We start from the raw sequence: 21,098 nt of genomic DNA, 5'->3' as shown, positions 1-21,098 counted from the left end.
TTCCTGACTAAATACCTCCCCTGCCTCCACTTCAAAACTCTACTCCCGAACAATATTTTTCTAAGCATGTACACTTCCTTAGGACTCGGATACAGATGCATCCTCCACTCTCCTGAGGAGCCATGCAAGTGGCAGTTGCTTGGAACAGCCCTCTTCCCCTCAGTTATGTTGTCTTTGGATATGTTGATAATTTCTAGATAATTTCCAGAGCCTCCTGCTCTGACATACCAGGAGGCTGTGTCATGGGATCACCTCACTCTTGCTGGATCTCAGTGGCTTGAAGAATGGAGAGTAACCACAGTTTTAGGATATAAATTGAAAGTCCGTAGGGCATATCTCTAACTTTTTATTCTACAAAAGAAAAGCTAAGACTTACTCAAATGTAACTTGTTCTGGTAATAAACCAAAACATCACATTCAGCAAACTTTCTGACACCCTAATAGAGACAGGTACAAGGAGACTACTGAGATATGAAATATTTGGTTCTAACTTCAGAGGAGAAGCAAAGGGTAGGAGATGAAGAGAGGGGAGGTAGAGGTAGAAAGAAAAAAAGGCTAACATGTAAATACCTAACTATAGTGCGATACACAGTTAAGCCTATGTTCAGATAATGGAAATCAGGGTGCTCTGGGTGGAAATCAGCTTTGTCAGATCCTCCCAGCCAGCCTCAAGCTGCACCTTTACTTTAGGTGTTAGATCTGGTCTTTCAGGTCCACAGATGGCCTTGTGCCACCAGGGAGGACTGTGGGGAAGAAACAGTCTGTCCTGGCATGGAATCTTCTGACTCCTGGCTGGAGTAACATTCCTCTTTGTTGTAGCACGAGCCTTGCAGAGCTGGGGAAGGTGAAGTCCCCCAGCAGAAGCTCCTGAATGACTCTTACGAGCTTTAGTACATATAGGACATGTGTTATTTGTCTGTGGTGGGAGTGAAGACCTTAAGTGTTTATGCAGTGCTCTTTAAAAACCTTACCTAGCTTTGCATATTCAATCTTCTCATACACATTTTACACAGAGACCATTCTGCCAGAAGAGCTAAACCCTTCCTCATGGAGCTCAGACTATCATGAGAATGACACTAGTCACATGTAAACACAGATTAATATAGAATGTCAAAGTGTGATCACCACAAAGGCAAAGCACAGGCGCTTACCCTAAGCTGTGGCTTCTCCCACTCCACACCCCGTGTGCACAGCAGAGTCACGCAGTACGACCCACCACTCTTCACACTGCTCCTCCACCCTGAAATCTGGGGATCAGCCACCATTTGTCCTCATTTCTCAACATTAACTGCTCACAAAACTAACTGGGCATGGACTTCAGAGGCAAACGTATGGGTTATAACCCAGGTGTCGCTACAGCATCAGTGATCTTGAACAAGTAGCATCACCCTGTGACCCTCAGCTTTTTCATTTGTGAAATGGAGAAAGGAGGTCAGCCTCCGAAGGTTCTGAGGATTGGCACACTGGATGTGAGGAGCCACTGCTGCTCTTAATTCAGCTTCCAAAATGTCTTTGTGGTTTCATAAACTCTCCATTCCCATATGTCATGCTGGCATGGAGGCTGCCAAAGGCTGCCCTACACTGCTCCGTGAAGCTGCCCTGGGGATGAAAGCCACTTGCACGCTTGGCTTTCTCAGTCACAGGAAGCTGCAGGAGCAGAAACTGCTTGACAAAATATATTGAAGCAATCTCACATGAGCAGCTCTAGCATTTGCCGACTTTCCTACTCTTGTTTCCCACTGAATTTTACCTCTAGTCATAGGATTCTATTTCAGCCTTTAATGATGTCCCCCACTCCCTACATAAAGGGCTAATGCAATTTTTATGATTCTAATAGGAGAAGGTGCCCCAAAGGGAGACTGGGCTTCAGCCACTGCTCAGGTTCCCCTAAGGTGGCAACAATAAAGAATACTTCAGGGTGGCATTCAGGCATCACCCAATGGACCCCATGGGGTTTGAGGGAGGCTTTGAACCTTGGTCATAGAACCTGTCTCCATATTTCTTTTGGATCACATATCATAATTGCAGTTAATTTATAGCCAATGAATATTTGTTTAATGTCTGTCTTCTCCTCTAATTAGCTAGCTCTTTGAAAGCACAGGCTATGTCTGTCTCTCTCGGCACAGCACAGAGAAGATGTTCCACATTGATAGCTGTTGAGCCTGCAAAGCCTGGACAGTATCTGGCCCTTATTCCCCTGAGCTCTGTCATCAGAGCACCCTTGCATTGCATTTTCCTGGCTTGTTTACTCCTCCTTCCTCTCTGTTGCTTATGTAAATTCCCGGGGGGGGGGGGGGGAGAGTCCATGCCATCAGTTATTTCTCTCCCCTCACAGGCTAGCCCAATGCCTGATTAACGGATGATGCTCACCTGTTACCAAGAGAACAACTAGACAGGGTGCTACTGAATGCATCATGGAAGAGAACTTTAGTTTTATACCTACTAGTTTATACCTCCACAGCTCCCCAACCCCAACACACACACACACACACACACCACTCTCATAGTGCCCCCTTAATTTTTCAGAAAACCCTTTCTGTTTCCACCTTGGGGACCTAAGAATTAGACCACAGAGATTTTGGCCTTCTTCCTCTGGGTGGGTAATTATGAGGCTACGGTTAAAAACGGACTTTTCATTTTGGTCACGAACTGCATCGCAATTACTTCTCAGAATGAGAGAGGGACGTGGTGTTCTGGGAGCTCAGGAGCTGTTTTGATGTGCAGGGTTCTGTGTGATAGAAGAGAATTGTCGCTGATTATGTGTTCTGTTTTGCTTTCTGTGTTTTGTACAGGATAGCTATTTGGGGAAAAGTCAGTCTTTCATGCATAGACTGGAGATGATTTCAATAAGAACACTGGTAATCCCCATGCTTTCTCCTATCACTCCAGAAGTTAGTGCCCATGGGGAAGACTTGGGGATAATGGGATCATAGGGGCCCAGCCCACATTTGGCTTCAGGGCTCAGGCACCTCCTTCTTTGCAGTGCCCCCTTCTCTGTTGCGTCCTTTTCCTCTCCCATCCAAAGTGACTTTTTAAAGTATAAAGTTTTATGCCTACTAGTTTATACCTCCACAGCCCCCCCCACTTTCACAAAACCCTCTCATTCAAAGATTTCATGCCCCCTCCCTGCCCATCCTCAGTGTAACCTGCTCCCTAGAAAATACTTCACATGGTGCTAGCCTCTCTAAACATTCTACCTCTGATCTTTCTTACTCCTGTCTAGCTGGTTATAGGATTGATCACTCTAAAATTACATCCCCCAGGCATTTAGATCATATACCATCCCCACAATCAAAGGCCCTCTCAGTGGGTAATTAACTGTAATAATTTGGTAATTCTTTATGCCTGACATGTCACCTCTATATATAGCTATATGTTATTGGGTAATTTCCACAAATCATGTGGTCTATTTTTACAAATGCCAGAGTTTCAGCCCTCCCTCATGGCACAATGGGTTAAAGTGCAGCACTGCAAGCTAGCCCCAGCCACTGCAGCACGAGTTCAATCCCCCCACCAGGGAGGTGATCCACGTGGGGTGGCAGATCTCTCCTGACCCACCCGCTGCTCCCCTCAGCACGGTACCTCATCAATTCTGTTCTGGTCCTGGTGTCTGTCTCTGGTGAATCCTATTATCGCCCCAGCACCTCTGGCCTGCACCCCAGTTCTGTATGCATAAATACATAAATCTTTAAAAAAAATGCCCACGTTTTTATCGGCAACCCCAAATGATTATACTAGTGGTAGACTGTTAAGTAATGAAAATTTTCTTTTGACTTCATTCCTTTATTATTAAAAGGGCTTGTGGGGAATATTTGGATATTCTCATTTCTTATGTATAAGCTATTGCACAACTCTTGAACACCTATTTTTTGTCTTTATATGTGGGACAGATTTCGTAATTCTATCTTTAAGAGATACATGTTGAAACGATAGCCCGCACTTATCAGCTTGGGCCACTAGGTGGTGCACACATATGTCAGTGAACTGTAGGTTAAATGGGCTTGTCACCAGGTTAGATTTAATTTATCACCACACAAGTGGTACAGACAGTAGGAGCTGTAGGAGTTGAGAGAGCGTGATCCCGTGGGTGGGACTAAATGAAGGAAATGCTCTCAGGGGAAGTGGAGAGATACTGTTAACTGCATTCAGAGATGGTAAATGCAAAATCATAAAGGTAAGAAATCCTGGAGGGAATAGGCATGCTTACTTTCCTTGATGATTAATCCCTGCCTAATAGAGCCATTGCAGAGGGAAATATTGAGTCATTTGAATTAGCCATAAAATGTTACTTCCAGGCCTTTGTGCCAGGCACCAGGGATGTAGAGTTAAAATGATATAGTCTTGTCCTCACGTAAAGATCACACAAGGAAAGCAGAATAGGAAACACAGTTGAGACCCAGCATAATATAAAAGATAGGTTTTACAGGATGAATTGGAAGAACAAGGTGTGAAATATTCATTCTGCTCTGAGGGAGACAGGGAAGATTAGGTTGGGGAGTTGGCAAGCAGAGACTCCATGGATATCTTGAGCATTGGGGAGGGATCTCCACAAATCATGAGAAATTAGACAGAGAAGACAGCATGAACTAAAGTACTTGGAAAAGATTGTGTAGATTCTAAAAGTGGTGCATTTGCTTACAGTGGGCCTTGGCAAAAGTAACTTGAGCAAGTTGTAATACTGTCCTGGTTCTATTTGGTGAGGTGGTCTGGCCCCAGCGTTCTTTCTAGGCCACACGTGTGGGTGTATGTTTCATTTCAGTGACAGAATGTGTGTTCACAATGTAGGTCAATGTCATCTTAGAGCAGCATTGTTTGCTTGAGAATGTCAACTGGAAAGAGTTATAAGTTGGCAAGAAAATAGAGACGTGTGATTGAGAAGGCCCTAAAAGAATACAGGCTTGCATTAAGACCCATGAGAAGACATGGTACAAAGGACAGAGAGAGTTTGGAGTGTTGTACTTTGAGAGAGATCAAAGTTCACTAGGGAAGGTGACAAAAGTGAAGAGATTTAAGACCAGGACTGAAGATTGATAAGCCAGAACCACTGATAGCAACCTGTGGTCTGGAAATGGACTTTCTTTGTGGCCCTAAAAAGATACACTCCTCTCAGGGCCTTAATTTCCCTAAATATAGATTTGGCTGTAAGGCCCCTCAATCCCCCTGAGCTCTGATCATCCTTGCAAGGGCAAACAAAAAGGCTGTGCAATCCCCTAGGCTCTAGAGTGCAAGGCTTTTCTGTAGCTTTCTGTAGAATTGTGAGTGCACATCCCCTTTGCATGTGAACCCCGACCTGCTAATCATTAGTTTGGTTCAGACTCAAATCAGTGTTTTCACAATGTGTTTTCTTTTGTAGCAACAGCGGCAGCTTGACCTCCTGACAATAACCAGCCCAGGTGAGTAAGTGTGGCCATTCTGCTTGGCTTTTTCCCTTATTTCCCAGTGTTGCCTGGTTACTTATCCTTGTTATTCCTAACTCCTTCCTTTGACTCCCAGAATGAACACCAAAACTTCTGTGCCTTGAATGAAATTTCTGCACCATCCTTTGCCCCACAGCAGTTTCTTTGCTCCCTCCCAGCTTTTATGCTGGCATGAAAAGCATCCTCAAGCTCTGCAGGTGGCAGTGCTGATACTCTGGTGTTGCTGCATATTCCAGGGCAGAGTTCTCCCCAAATCACCAAGGGACTCATATATCAAGGAAATGTTCTCATCTCCTGGGAAATAAGTTTTTAAATCTTGGAGAGGGGAGCTGGAATGAAGGGAGGTGGCATGGAACGTAGGGAGGTTGGCTCATGGGAAATGCCAGCCAAGGGAAATAATTAGTTTTTGTCTGCGCTGCTGAGGATCAGGATGGCTACTCTTGTCTCTCGGGGAATATCAAATCCCCCAACAAAGGTGGGACCATGGGATTGAAAAGGTCCTTTCCTTCCCCCTAGTTCTGGCATCTCACCTAGAGAGAGGTTGTTCTGTTTGCTTTTGCCAGAAAGGCATTTTGTATTTGGTTTGGAAGCTTCAGGAAAGCTTACCAACAGGAGATGTTATTCTCTCTTGGGAGCAAGGGCTGGATGGGCCCAGCAGGGTTATCAAGCGTTCAAGACTGGGGATAGTGGTTCATCTTCATCCACTGGTGACATTGAAAATATTTAACATCCTGATGACTCCCTATTGTGCTCGGCATTAATATGGTGGTTACTGGATAGTGGGAAGATGGGATCCTGGGAAAGGAATTGGTGTAATAGTGTGTTCATATGGCAGGGTTGAGGGACTCTCAGTGTGGCTAATTTCCAGTAATTTGGTAATTCAGTGTTTTCATAACCAAATATGGATGTACCATGTCATCCCTGATTTTCACCAAGCCTATCATGCTAAATCCAGGGATTAATTTACTCACAGGGAGATTGAAAAAACCCCTCTGCAGGCACTATCCTAAAACAGGCTGGTTAATTAGTCTGTGTAACTGAGGAATAACACAGTGACTACAAATTAAAGTTGGATACACCCTGTTCAGTGACCTTACTGTATCCCCACCCAATAAAGCTCATTGAACTTGGGGCTTTAGAAGAACAAAGATGAACTGGTTTGAAGAATATTTAATCTTATCCATAGAATGAACAACATTTAACATATGTGTATATGATTATGTGTCTTCATGTATATGATTAACAAATATAGAAATTCCGAGTCATGGGCTAACATGACTGGAGCAGCTCACTTGTGTGACCTGCCAGGCCCTCTCAACTTAAGTGCATGTGAGGTCTTGTCTTCATCTTCCTTGGTTGTTCTCTTTTGCATTTGTGTCCTGTTCTACTCCACATTTACTAACTCAGATGCTTCCACATTCCAGTCTCATCTGATCACACCATGATATGATGCATAAGTATGAATTGGAGAGGATTGTTGACCTGTCTTTTGTTGCTTTACACAGAAACTTATAGACTCTGTTAACTGCATTCTTTTTTGCTAGACCTTCCCATTACTAATTGCTACTGCATCAAATCTAGTAGAGTAACTGTGAGTCACGGTGGGCTCCTTTGGGTCAGCTGTGGAATTGTAAAATGCCACCGCTTCATTGTCTTCCCTACTTTTAGATGAAATATATATATATTCTGGGTCAAAGCTTCTCAAAAGCTGTGTTGTGGCACACTGGCATAACTTGTTTGAAGAGTACCCTTGTGTGATGTTGAGAGACACACACTTACAATATTGTTGATCCACTCAACTCTTAGAAGTACAGGCAGGACCTGGACTACTCCAGTATGCCAAACAAATATCCATGTGTGCCATGACCTAGAAAGGTTAGGAAGCACCATGAGACTGTATTATCTGAACAATTCTTTTCAAGGTCATTGTCCTCTATTACTATCTCTCACCTTCAAAGTCAGTCTCATTCCCTATGCCACCGGGAGCTGCAGCAGCTAGCAATGGGCTTTGACCTCTCTGAATCTGCCAGAGGGAGTTTGTCTGTGCCTCCTCACGAGACCATCTTCAACACAAAGCTGCATTCCGAGGCCACCATTCCATGCAGACTTTAGAAACATTGGTTGGGAAAAAGCCTTTGAAACATTTATCTCCTTTAAAATCTTACTTTGTTTATTGTGAATAATTTGTAATATAGAGAAAGAGTAGCAATACAATGAATAACCTTTTACTGCTCCCTGAAACACTGACTTTATACCAACATCTTTATACCAACATCTGCCACAGAGTTTCCTGTTCAAGAACATTTGTAGGATTAGTTGGGATTTTTCTTTACTCACCCTGATTATATCCTCTCCCTTTGCCTTATATGTAACCACTGTAATAAATTCCTCCTTTCTCCATATCTATCTAAAATGTAATTTGACAATTTCTTGTAATATCACACTGTAAATATCAATCTGAGACTATTCTCTACATATTATATTATGGAAATTCATTCATGCAGTCACATAAAGCTCATTCATTTTAACTGTTATATAATAATCTGCATATGATTAGATCACTAGCCATTTATTGATTTATGCAATTGCAAATACTGCCACTAACTGCATTTTTTGTACATATTTCCTTGTGTATAAGTATGAACATTTCTTTAGGGTGTATAGCTAGAAGAGGGTCAAAAATATAGGCATCTTGAAATGTACTGTATGATGATCAGTTGTTTTATAAAGTAGTTGGACAAGTTTACATTGCCAACAGAAAATAATAAGAGTTTCCTTTTCCCCCAAATGCAATTACAATTCCTAAATACTAGGAATTGCCAGACTCAGTAATTTTTTTCTAGTAATCATGATAAACTTGAAATGGTATCCTTTTTTTTATAATAGTGTTGCTTTCATTGCTGGTGGGGTTGAATAACTTTTCATATGTTTATTCAACACTTTGGTTTCTTCTGTGAATTAATTTTTCACATCCTTTGTCCATTTTCTATCAGCTGGTTGGCTGGTTTCTTATTTATGGCTATTATTCTGAATATCAGTACTTTGTACTTTTATTCATTGCAAATATCTTCTCTCAGATTTCAGCTGTGTATCTTTATGATGTATTCTGATAAAAAAAATTAACACTTGAACGTAGTTGAATTTATCAGTGTATTGCCTTAAAAGCTTTGCTTTTGTGACTTATTGAAGAATCCACCCATACCGGAGATCACATTCTCTTATATTCTGAATATTATTAAGCTTTGTGTCACAATGAGTATTTGTCCCATTTAGGACAGGTCCTTGTAATGAGTTAGAGATTAAATTATTTTGTATTATATCAGTACCATACAATTATTAGTTCATTCCTTCTACTTACTATGATTACACATCTATAATATATCAATTTTATATATACAAAAAGTTTCTGTGCTTTCCAAACTATATTGTTGGTCTATCATTCTTTCTCTAACTTCACATTAACTTATTTATAATAACTCTTAATTTTTATATTGTTTTTGTAATTGGCAAGGAGATAGCACCATCTCTCTTACCCTTTAGTCATCTTTTAAAAGAAGAATTATTTTGAGTACAATCAAGTAGTCCCTGTATTGTGGCAAGTGAGTTTAATTTATTTATATGTATTATAATTACTAATATATCTGGACTTCTACCATCATACTTACATTTTGTCTTTATCATTTAATTTTCCTTTGTCCTGTATTTTTTAGATTGCCTGTTATATATTACATGATTTTTAAACCCATTCTGCAAATTTGGATGCTATAGATTTTATTTCCAATCTTAACTGATTACTCTCTGGATATATTCTTGACCATACATTGTCTTAAAACCCTAGTTATTCATAATTTCTGTAAAACTTCCAGTCATAGTTTTAGTGTGATTTAACCACCTATTGAACACTAACCTGTCACTACTTACTTATTGTTATGTAGACATCTAAATTAAATTTTTGCAAAAGGGGAAGAACATTATTATTAAGGGATAATTGACTTCTTCTATATAGTTTATGAATTTTTGTGTTCTAACGTTTATTATATACCAAGACTTTCCTGTGCTGCCTTAGTAAAGTGAATCTTTTAGCTATTTTAAAATTCATGGTAAACCCTTTTGACCTATGCATGTCCTTAAGTTGTTGCCTCTTTGGAATGATAGTTTGGCTAGGTATAAATTCTAGTTTGTGGAGAACTTACTTGTTCACATTGTGATTTTTTTTTCATTATTTTCTGACATTTATAATTGCTTATCCCATTATTTGTTTTTGGTAACATTTCTTCAATGTGTTTCAAGATTGTTTTTTAATCTTAATGTCCTGTATTTTCACTTTGATGTGTCTAGGTGTGAATTAATTTCTATTCACCCTGCGGTTACTCTGAGTATACTTTCCACATGAGACTATGTGTCTTATTTTTTAAGTCTGAGAAATTATTGGCAACTTATCTCTATAGATATTGCTCTTACTAAGTTCCCTTATTTCTCTTATTCTGTAATTTCTATTAGATAAATATTGGATTCTCTCAAGAGGCACTCCATGTCTCTAAGTGATTTTTTTTTCTTTTTTCCCCCCATACCTTTTCCAGCATTTCAATAACTACATATTTTTAGTTTCCAAAATTTCTAATTTAAGATCCACCTGGTTTTATTTGTGCCTATTCTATTTTATAATTTCTTATTCTGCTCTAATATTAGTCTTCATTTGTCTCTTTGAACATCCTCAACATGCTTATTTATGATCTTTGGCTGTTCTATGAAGTAAGATTCATATGGAGTGAATTCAAGTTATAAATTCTGGCTTTATTTGGTAACATCTTTACTGTGCAATCTCTACATATGCTTTAAAAATTTAATTTGGAAGATCACTTGAGGAGGAAGTTTTCTGTTTTTGCATCCCTGAACTCCCCACCACACAACCAGCTTCCTTTCCTTGCCAAATTCCTATTGCATTTTCATATCCTTTTATGATGGTTTTTGTAGTTAATATACCTACATCTTCACTGTAGGACACGGTGAATATTAGGAATATAGCAAATATAATAATAAAAAGCCAGTATTTTTTCTATCTTTTCATGAAAATGTAACATAAGAGATACTTCATTTAATGTTTTATATGAACTTTCTTTTCTGTTGTCCTTTCATGACAAGGGAGCCCCATCCTAGTGCTCTCTCTAAGCAGAAAAATCTTGTCTCTGGTCAGACTTCTCTTATAGAGTACTTTTAGTCTGTATTATTCTGTAGGAAAGAAAATATAAGCTACTACCATCTGCTTGTATAGAGAGATCTCAGCACCACATACTCTTTTAAATGACTATTCAATTCAACTTCATGTAGATAGGCATCCCAATGAAGCCTAACTATATTTATTTTCATTTATTTTATGTATATTATCCAGTATTTCTATTTGATTGCCATAAGTATGCTTTTTGAAGCATGAATTTTTCAGTCATTTGACCCAGAATTCCAGCTATAATTTGCTCCTTACTTTTTGGAGAGTTTATCCTTCTATGTATTCTCTTTCTCTCTTCAATAGGAAAGAGAGAGCATAAGAAAATATTTTTCTCCCAAAGAATACCATTACGACTAGGCTGAGAAGAGAATCTATTTTTTTTTTGCACATGTATTTGTAAACTTATGTAATTAAAAAATTAATGGACTGTAACAATAGCATTTGAATACACTGTGAATATTTTTTGATGTTATTAAAGAGTTTTAAGAGGGAATTTTATATAATCAAAACATTCTATTTTATTTATAATTATCCTATTGTTAAGTGTTAAATTTCCCCCAAATGTTTAATTATATATAACAATGCAATGGACATTCTTGTATAAAGATTTCTACGTGCATCTCCAGGAAAAATTCTTGGAATGAGAAATACTAAAGAAAGATATATATAGTTAGATATATATAAAGAAAGATATATATAGTTAGCTTATGCTGAAATAACAATGCCATCACCATTGTAGAGGCTTAAAAAATAAAAGTTTATTTCTCAATTTTGGTATATGTCCATCATGGAGTGGAGTCAGCTCTGTTCCACGTCATCTTTACTGTAACATCAAGCCAACCAGGCATCCTCTGCTTGAACATTGCTGGGTGCCTTAGTTTCCTACGAAGCAGACCTTGAGACAAAGGTTTTAATACAGGTGATTTATTTGGGTGATGATCCCAAAGACTTTGGTAAGAGGGTGGTGGTGGTTGTGGTGGGAATAATACAGGAAAAAGAACACTGCTAAGGAAAGTTCATTATTCGGACTTCAAGGACAACTGAGACTTAATCCTACTTGGAAAACCTAGGAGTCAGTATTGATAATAAGGCTCAGATTTATCCCTCTGAGCTGCAAAGGAATAGACATGAGGGTGGGGATATTAATTACCGAACACTTCTATTCTGCTCAATGAATGGACCTCAGTTTTCAGTGTCTAGAAAAGTTCTCAAAATAGACTTTTAGGCGTCAGCAACTGGAAGTTATTCAACAGATACTGAAATAATTAAGTTTCAGGTGACTTAAGTATCGGAATGTACTAAAAGCACCTATCATGTGGGTCATCATGAAAGAGAGATCAGTGATGATTCATGCATCTGCTTATAAAAATTTTCAGGAGTCCCTTCTGTCTTAATTTCTTTGTTTAGTGCAAGTCAAACGACCACTCCTGAATTCAACAGGATAGAGATAAAATCTTTCCCCTGGAAAGTGCACCATAATGAGGAGAACTAGAATATTTGCAATGTGAATAGAATATTTGCAGTGTGAATATACCTTATTACACTTCTAGATTTTTTTATCCCTATCATCAAGTTAAAAGTTCTAGTCCTAGTTTTATTTAAATAATTGTTCTTTTGAAATACAACTCATATATCATGTAATTCATCCTGTAGCATACAACATGTATTAGCTTTTAGTATATTCACAGAGTTATACAAAGTTACCATTAATTCCAGGACATTGTCTTCACACCCCACCCCCCTTGTCTTCACACCCCACCCCCCAGAAACTTACCCATTAACAATTCTTCCCTATTTTTTCCTCTTCATAGGCCCTGGCACCTACTAATATACCTTCTTCCTCTATTGATTATCCTCTTCATTACATTGCATATAAATCAAACTGTATAATATGTGGCCTTTTGTAACTAACTGTATTTTTTCATTCATTACAATAATTTCAAGGTCCATCTATGTTGCAGTATATATCAACACTGCTTTCCTTTTTATTGCCAATTAATATTCCATTGTATGGATATATTGTTTACCCATCCATCTACTGGTGGATATTTCAGTTGTTTCTTTTTTTTTACTATTGTGAATACTGCTATTATAGACACGTATATACAAGTTTTTGTGAGGAACATATGTTTTTAATTATCTTGGGTTTAAACCTAGAAAAGAAATTGCTAGGTCATATGATAAGCATTAGAATAAACATTTTGATAAACTACCATATTGTTTTCTAAAGTAGCGGTTCTATTTTACATTCTCATCAATAACGAAGGCTGCTTCTATTTTCTCCACATCCATTCTGACTCTTGTCATCTCTTTATCTCTTTGTTTATAGTCATTCTAGTGGTTGTTAAGTGGTATATCATTGTGGTCTTGATTTGCATTTCTCTAATGGCTCATGTTGAACACATTTTCATGGTGCTTATTGACCATATGTGTGTTTTCTTTGGAGATATGTTTGGTCAAATTATTTTTCCATTACCCATTTTCATTTCATTTATCTTTTTACTGTTGACTTGTCAGAGTTTTAAAATTTCTGATACATAGTCTTTTGTAAATATGTAAATACGTGATTTTCAAATATTTTTCCTATTCTGTGGGTTATCTTTTCACTTGTTTAATATCATTTGAAGCAAAAAATAATAATAATTTTGATGAAGAGCAATTTATTGTTTATTTTATTGCTTATGATTTAGGTGTCATATCTAAGAAAACATTGCTTAATACAAGTTCACAAAAATGTACTCCTATGAATTAATTTTATAAGATATGAGGTCACCAGTTTTTAAAAAGACTGTTCTTTCCTCATTGATTATCTTGGTACCATTGTTAAATATCATAGCTTTTTGATGATATGGAACAAAAGTACAGCAATTGATAGGTATCATCTTTTCTGTTTTAACATGAGAAAGGGGTTACCTGATTAAGTGAATAGTTTATGTACATACAGCTAGTAAGTGATGGAGTCTTGATTCAAATCTAGATCTGTCTGATTACAAATTTCTTGCCTTTTCCATTGATGCATATAAATATCATATGATTATGATAGTGGGCCACTGAGTGTTCTGATCAGACAGGATTCAAAGTTGATTCATTCTGTTATGGATAAAGAGAACCTGGACTCTCAGGGTCATCATGGTCTCTGGGGCTTTTCCACTAACTAGCCGGCATCATGAAGAGATGATTAATTTCCTAAGATTTCATAGAAAACTCCAGGAAAAAAATCACAGAAAAATCTGTTCCTGTTCAGTAGACAGAACCTTATAGATTATTACATGACTTTAGACTTTGTCCAATAAAAGTCCACCTTAGAGACTAAAGGAAGGACTAAAGATTTCTTTTTAGTCAAGTCAAGCTGAACTGGTGTTGTTGCCAGATTTCATGGTCACATTTAGAAACACCACAATGCCTGGGGAGCCTTTCAAGTGGCCAAGAACAGGAATGAAGTAAAACCAAAGGATTCCTGGATTCACAGCCAACGTTAACAGCATAGTGAATATGCATGGAGAGGATGGTTAAAAAAATGCATACACATCATTAAAATAACTTTAAAGGAGTCTTTGAAGAAGAAAAAGAAATGATTCCTAGTTCTATAGCCTAAGCATAAAACAAAACCTAATTCTATTTATACATTTTCCCTTTCAGTTATTCTTGTCTATACACAGAAACATTTTTGCATAATTGCAATCACAGTAAGTTTTTATATACATCTTTTTTCACTTAACATTATTTCATAAACAACCATCATATTGCTATGTAGTTAACATGCTTACCATCTTTTTATAATAACTTCCTCTATTAAAAAATCGTATATGTCCATGGTACAAATTTTGAAAAACACAGCAAAATTGTAGAGATGAAAATATCAGCTATCTCCCAGAGGCATCACTGTTTAATATTTTAACACATTTACTTATTTGCTTTTTTTCCTAAACATGTATAATTTTGTTTTACATAGTTGAGATCACATAGAATATAAAATTTTATTCATATTTCCCTTAACATTACAACAGAAGTATTTTCCTGTGCCTATTATGTTGAACATTTATTTTGATTCTAGTTTCCAAATCTTATGAATAATTTATCATCTATATATAGTGTACATTTTAGGTTATTAAGATAGGTTACTAGGGTTAGAATTACTAGGTCTTTGAGCATTTTAAAGACATTTTTAAAAGCTCTAGTATCTTACTTCTTTTATATGTAGCCCAGTTCATAAAAATGCATGTCCTATTGGACATGAGTTATTTCCAGATGTTTTGCACGTATAAGTAATTTTACCATAAAATTATTTGTGAAACAGGTTTTTACTTCTTTTGTAAAATAATTTGTACTAGATATTTTAGAAGTGGAATCACTGGGACAAAGAGCATTCATTTATTTACGGAATTATCAAATCATATTGCCAACTCATTTTCCAGAAAGGTTGTATCAATTTACATTCCCACTTGCATCCCCCATTTCCATCTCTCATGTTAATAATGAAAAGCAACAGCATTGCATGTTACTCAGATTATTTAGTTTAAAAACTCCAGATTCTGAAGATCATGTAAAGACAGGGTAAAGCATGTTTGTTCTAGGAGACAAAGTAGTAGTATGTTCCAGGGATATTTGTCTGAGAAATCTATGTAGGATGGCCATATATATCCCAGGTGAGGCTAATGAAAAGGGAAGAGTCAAGGATTCTGTTTGAAAAATGAAGAGTAATTGCAGGTATGATACCCCAAAAGATCATAAATAATCATCATAAAAGCAACCAGGTCATGAAGGACCTGGCACGACCTTGGCCTTCAATGCAGGCTCTACAATTACACTGGTACTTAAAGCATGAAAGGCAAAATTTAAGGCACAGAACCTATGTATTGGAGGATTCTTTAATCATAAACTAAATTAGTTTAAGCAAATATAGGCAATTCATTGGTTCATGTAAATAGATAATCTCAAAATAAATCTGTCTTTCTGTGCATCTTGATATAGTACTTATGAGATCCAGTCTGTTTTTCTCATTCTCTTAACTCAACTTGCTATCTACCCAGAACACATGTATCTCAAGATAGCAACTGAAGCCTTTACATCTCCCAAATTCTTGTCTAACAGTTAACAACCAAAAAACTTACCCAAAAGTTCCAGAAGAATTTATTGCTTCTCATTCTGTAATTAGGTCATTATTAGCATTCATCTTATAACTGGAAGTTTGTAACATTGATAACTACCACCCACCCCACAAAACCACAAATCTACTGTTTCTATAAATTCACTTAATATTCCACATAAAAATAAAATCACACAATATTTGTCTTTCCTGATTTATTTCACTTGGTATAATGCCCTCAAGTTTTATCCACATTGTTAAAAATGGTGGATTTTCTCATTGTGGCTGAGCAATATTACTCTGTGTATGTGTGTGTGGCTATGTGTATATATGCTTGTGTATGTGTATGTGTGCTTATCTTATATTTTCTTTATCCATTCATTCCTCCATGGATACATTTGTTGCCTCCATGTCTTAGCTTTTATAAGTGAATGAACATGGGGGTACAGATATCACCTAGAGATAATGATTTCATTTCCTTTGAATATATGCCCAGAAGTGAGATTTCCAGATCTTATAGTAGTTCAACTTTAAAATTTTTGAGGAACCTCCGTATTGCTTTCCACAGAGATTGCACCAATTTACATTCCCTACTACAGTGCACAAGTGTTCCCTTTTCTACCAATCATAGACAACGCTTGTCTTTTTTGTAACACTCATTCTAAGGTGATGTCTTAGTGTTTTTCATTTTCTTTCCCTTTATCTTTCATTTACCCATTGGTATTTGTATACAGCAGGTGCTTGAATAACATCGTTTCATTGAACATTGTTTAAATATAACATTGATGGGTACAAAATAACCCTAGCCTACCTTGAAGAAAAAAAATGTTATTTGAGGACTAAGTTTCCTTATATTAATACATTCTCTTGCTGAAGTAAGTTTCTAAGTACCTACTGATAATGTTAAGCGAGAACTGACTGTATATTCTTTGGAAAATTACCTACTCAGGACTTTTGCTTATTTAAAAATCAAGTTATTTAGGTTTTTTTTTTTTGCAATTGAATTGTATGAGTTCCTTATATAAAGCAGATGTAACCCCTTTATCATATGTATAGTTTGCAAATATTTTCTCCCATTCTATTAGTTGTCTCTTAATTTTGTTTATCATTTTTTGATGTGAAGAAACTTTTTAATTTGATATAGTCCCACTTGTTCATTTTTGCTTTTGTTCTCTGTATTTTTGGTGTCAGACTTAAAAATCATTTCCAAGACAAATGTCAAGTACCCCCTGTTTTCTTTTAGGCTTTTTACAATTTTCTTCTAGGAATTGTATACACCTTACATTTAAGGCTTTAGTTCATTTTGAGTCAGTTTTATGAATAGTGTAAGACTAGTGTCCAAAATCATTCTTTTGTATGTGCATCCATTTTCCCCACTATTATTAAAGGAACTACCTTTTCCAACTATTGCGTATACTTAACTTCCTTATCAAATATACATTTACTGTATATGTTTGTGTTTACTTTTTATTATGTTACCATACTATTTTGATAGTATAGTTTTACAGTATAATTTGAAATCAGAAATGTAATAGCTCCAATTTTGTTTTTCTTTCTGATATTATTTTCTGTTATCTAAGGTCTCTGTGGTTTCAAACAGCTTTTAGGGTTGGTGTTATTATTTATGTGAAAAATGCTTTTGAAATTTTCGTGGAAATTGCACTGAATCTGTGACTATGAGTAGTTTAGGCATTTCAAAAATATTAATTCATTTGATCCACAAACAAAAGGTATCTTTCTAATTATGTTATCTTCAATTTCTTTCATTAATATCTTAAAGTTTTCAGTGTATAGATTTTCACCTTGGTTAAAATTTTTGTTGATAAATATTTTATTGTTTTTGATGCTATTGTAAATGGAATCATTTTCTTTGTTGTTAGCATATAGAAATGCAACTGTTTGTATGTTGACTTTGTATTCTGCAGCTTACTGAATTAATTTACTCTAATCATTTTTGTAGAGTCCTTAGAATATTCTACATGTCAGAAGACAGTTTTTCTTTTCTGATTTGGATGTCTTTTATTTCTCTTGCCTAATTGCTCTAGCAAGAACTTCCAATACTATATTGAATACACATAGAAAGAGTAGACATCTTTGTCCTGTTCCTCATTTTAGAGCAAAAGCTTTCCACTTTTTACCGTTGAGAGTGATATTAGTAGTCTGTCTGTAGTGTATGGTCTTTGTTATGATGAGGTATGTCCTATTGTTATACCAACTTTTGAGAACTTTTATCATAAAATGGTGTTAATTTTTTTCAATCTCTATTTTATGCTTCTGTTGACAAGATCATATGATGTTTATTCTTTAAATTCATGTGGTGCATTAGCTTTATGGATTTTGTGTATGGTGAATTATCCTTGCATTGAGAAATAAATCATACATAATCATGGTGTATAATTCTTGTGATTTGCTATTAAATTTAGTTTGCTAATACTCAGGAACAATAATGCTTGCTATGTGGATGTCTATAGAAGTGTTCCCTCCTCTTCAATTTTTGAAGGGTTTAAGAAAGATTAGCATTTTCTCTTTAAATGTTTGGTAGAATTCACCAGTGAAAACTTTTGGTTTTAGGCTCTTCTTCATTGGAAAGTTTTTATCATTGCTTCTATTTCTTTGTTGTTATGGTATGTTCAGATTTTCTATTTCTGTATGATTTAATGTTGGTATATTTCTATGAATTGATTCATTTCTTCTAGCTGTCCAATTTATTGGCACATAATTATTCAGTCAGAAGTAGGCATTTTTAAAATTTTTCAAAATCAACACAAAAGCAGGCACTTCTTGTTATGTTATTTATCTATTTATCTATTGCACTTCTTGTCATGTTAACTCATCTATTTAATTGTCATGCATGTGTGCAACTACAGAATATTGGGTAGATGAACAAGGGATTTTGTTGTGTTAAAATTCTGTGTGTTCTGTTCTTTTCTATAGTTCTACTTGAGTATTCTCACAATATAGCAGTAGACTTCTTTCAGAGTAATATAAGAGGGAACAAGGTAGAGTTTAAGTATGTTTTATGATACAACCTGGGAAGGAGGCATATTCTGTCAGTTCTTTATTATATTGTTTATATAACTATGTCTGTTCACTATAGGAGGGTAGTAGACAATGACCTTCCCGCCAGGAAATATAATGATTCAGGAGTCACCTTAGCTACTAGTTAACAAAATGCTAACAATGATGATCATCAGTGTTTATCATTTTGATATCTTTGGTTATTTTCAGACCTAGTTGCCTTTTCTCATTCCTCCAAGAAGTCTCTTTTTGCTCCCAAGATATATGGGTAATAACCTGGCTTTTTGAGATTGACAGGTTTCTAAAGGAAGTATTGAGAATTGTCAGGATACTGTTTCTTCAATAAGTAAATAGCTGCATTTCTCCACCTATGTCTTTCTATCCTAAGATAGACCTTAACTGTAAAGGCCTTTGGTCATGAAAGTGAAAATGTTTTTGGCTCACTGGACTAAGAAAAGCAATATCTCTCACCTAGCAAAATTAGGTTGTATGCCCCAATTTTCAGCTCCCAGTTTATATCATAGCCCTTTGCACTTTCAATAAATGGGTGTTGAGCTGCCACTGATCCAAGTAATATGCTTGAAGTTTCTAGACACTAAGGACATAGTGGCATGTCATTTAGGACGTTACTTGTCTATTTTTCCTTAATCTAAAACATCATCAAAGAGAGTAATGGATGGATTTGTGGAATATAGAAGTTTGTCCTTAGCAATATTACTGATCTCCCATTTGCAGTGCTTACAGAAAGGGAGAAAAGGAAGGGAGAAAAGAGGGAGAGGGGAAGGGAGAGAGAAAGTAGGAGGAGTAGGGGTGAAAGGGAGGGATGAAGGGAAGGAGAAAGGGGGATTGGAAGAGAAGAGAAGGTAGGGGTAAAGAGGGGAGGGGAGGAGGAAGAGGAAATAAAAGGAAGGGGGAAAAAAGAAAGGAGGAGGAAAGACATTGTAGGCAGCATAAGGCAGAAATTTGAAACCAGTAGACGAGGGTTCAAACCCAGCTCTGCCATTTACTCTATATGACTTTGTATAAAATACCTCTTAGAATTCCAGATCTCTCATCCCTAAATTTTGGATAATAATATTCCTCACAGGGTCATGGTGAATATTAGATGATATAATATAACTGGCTTATATTAGCACCTTGGAAATGCTTATGTTGTTGTGGAACATTCTTCTTTAAGGATGGTCACCTTAGATAACTCATTTTTAATCACTAACCTAGTCTCAGATTATTAGATCATTCTCTGAAATGCCAACAGGGTCTGCATTGGCACTTGCAATGTAACTTTTCCTGATGTTGTCTGAATCATTTTTTGCAATCCTGATACACTTTTCTCTAGAAATTAAAGAATAAGAGGGGTAAACCTGGTTGAGTTCCATTCTTAGATAAATGACTAGGTGTCCTTCAGAAGGTTTGTCTTCTGGTAAAGATTATATAGGAAACTAGCTTATTAAAGAAGCATTTTTAATTGCAATGATGACAGAAGACTTGTTGCTTTTCAGCTATTTTTAGGGAAAAAAAAACTTGGGTTTCTAAACTCAGCTTTTTTCCATATCAAATGCTATTAAATCAGTTTGTGAGATGGGCTCAGTTCCAGATTTACATGACACATTGAATAACATCTTATATCACTTTATTACACTATCTTATAGACTAAGATCTAACAACTAACTCCCTCCTGTGCTTTGACCTCTGCCCTGTTTTGCTCCTAGGGGTTAACTGACCAAACTCCAGAACAAGCTTATATTGTTCTAAGTGTTTAGACCTGAGTCTCTCTCTGCCTTTCTACTCCAGATCCCTTGACCTTTCTTCCTTTCCCCCTGAAGATCCAGAAAGGGACACCTAATGTTCTTCTCTCCATTGGGCGGGATGACAAGTGCAGCAATGACAGTAGCCACCACTTCTGGCTTTGCATCAGCACATTATAATGGCAGAGTGATTTTGCATCCAACACTTTTTTGAAATAACAAAACAACCCTATGAATTAGGCTTCAGAATCTCATTTTTGCATTTCAAGAAGGAAATAAGTACTGAGAAAAAAAGATAAGTTTGCAAAAATTCATGAAAGCTTGTAGTTAGAAAATCAGAACTTGTACACAGGTTTGTGACTCCATCGCCATAGTGGAATTCTGACTTTTCAGTTGCCTTCCTGTCAGATGCTGCTTCTCCAGAAGTAGGCCTACAAAAGGAAAGACTCATGAAAGAAGGGCCCACTTACTGTAGAAATCAGTATTAGGATGAGAAACAATCATGAACCTGAGGGGAAAAAGTCTTATTGTGGTAAACTAGGCAGTAAATGCAGAAATCCCACCACTGTGGAAAACAGATGGATTTACTAGCCCAGCATTTATGATAT

At 36.6% G+C, this 21,098-nt stretch overlaps 1 protein-coding gene across 1 annotated transcript in view; it reads left to right on the top strand.

The window, feature by feature from the left end:
* The window catches only part of AGBL4 (ATP/GTP binding protein-like 4), an 893,441-nt gene that overhangs the window by 612,598 nt on the left and 259,745 nt on the right, over window positions 1-21,098 (top strand). The window contains 1 exon segment of the mRNA XM_004679485.2: window positions 5,354-5,393. Within this exon segment, the coding sequence (XP_004679542.2) occupies window positions 5,354-5,393 (40 nt within the window).

This window comes from Condylura cristata, unplaced genomic scaffold (genome assembly GCF_000260355.1).
Source record: "Condylura cristata isolate star-nosed mole 26May11 unplaced genomic scaffold, ConCri1.0 scaffold00008, whole genome shotgun sequence".
Taxonomy (NCBI): domain Eukaryota; kingdom Metazoa; phylum Chordata; class Mammalia; order Eulipotyphla; family Talpidae; genus Condylura; species Condylura cristata.
The sequence above is the reverse complement of the archived record's forward strand: the minus strand, read 5'-3'. Positions and strand labels throughout refer to the sequence as shown.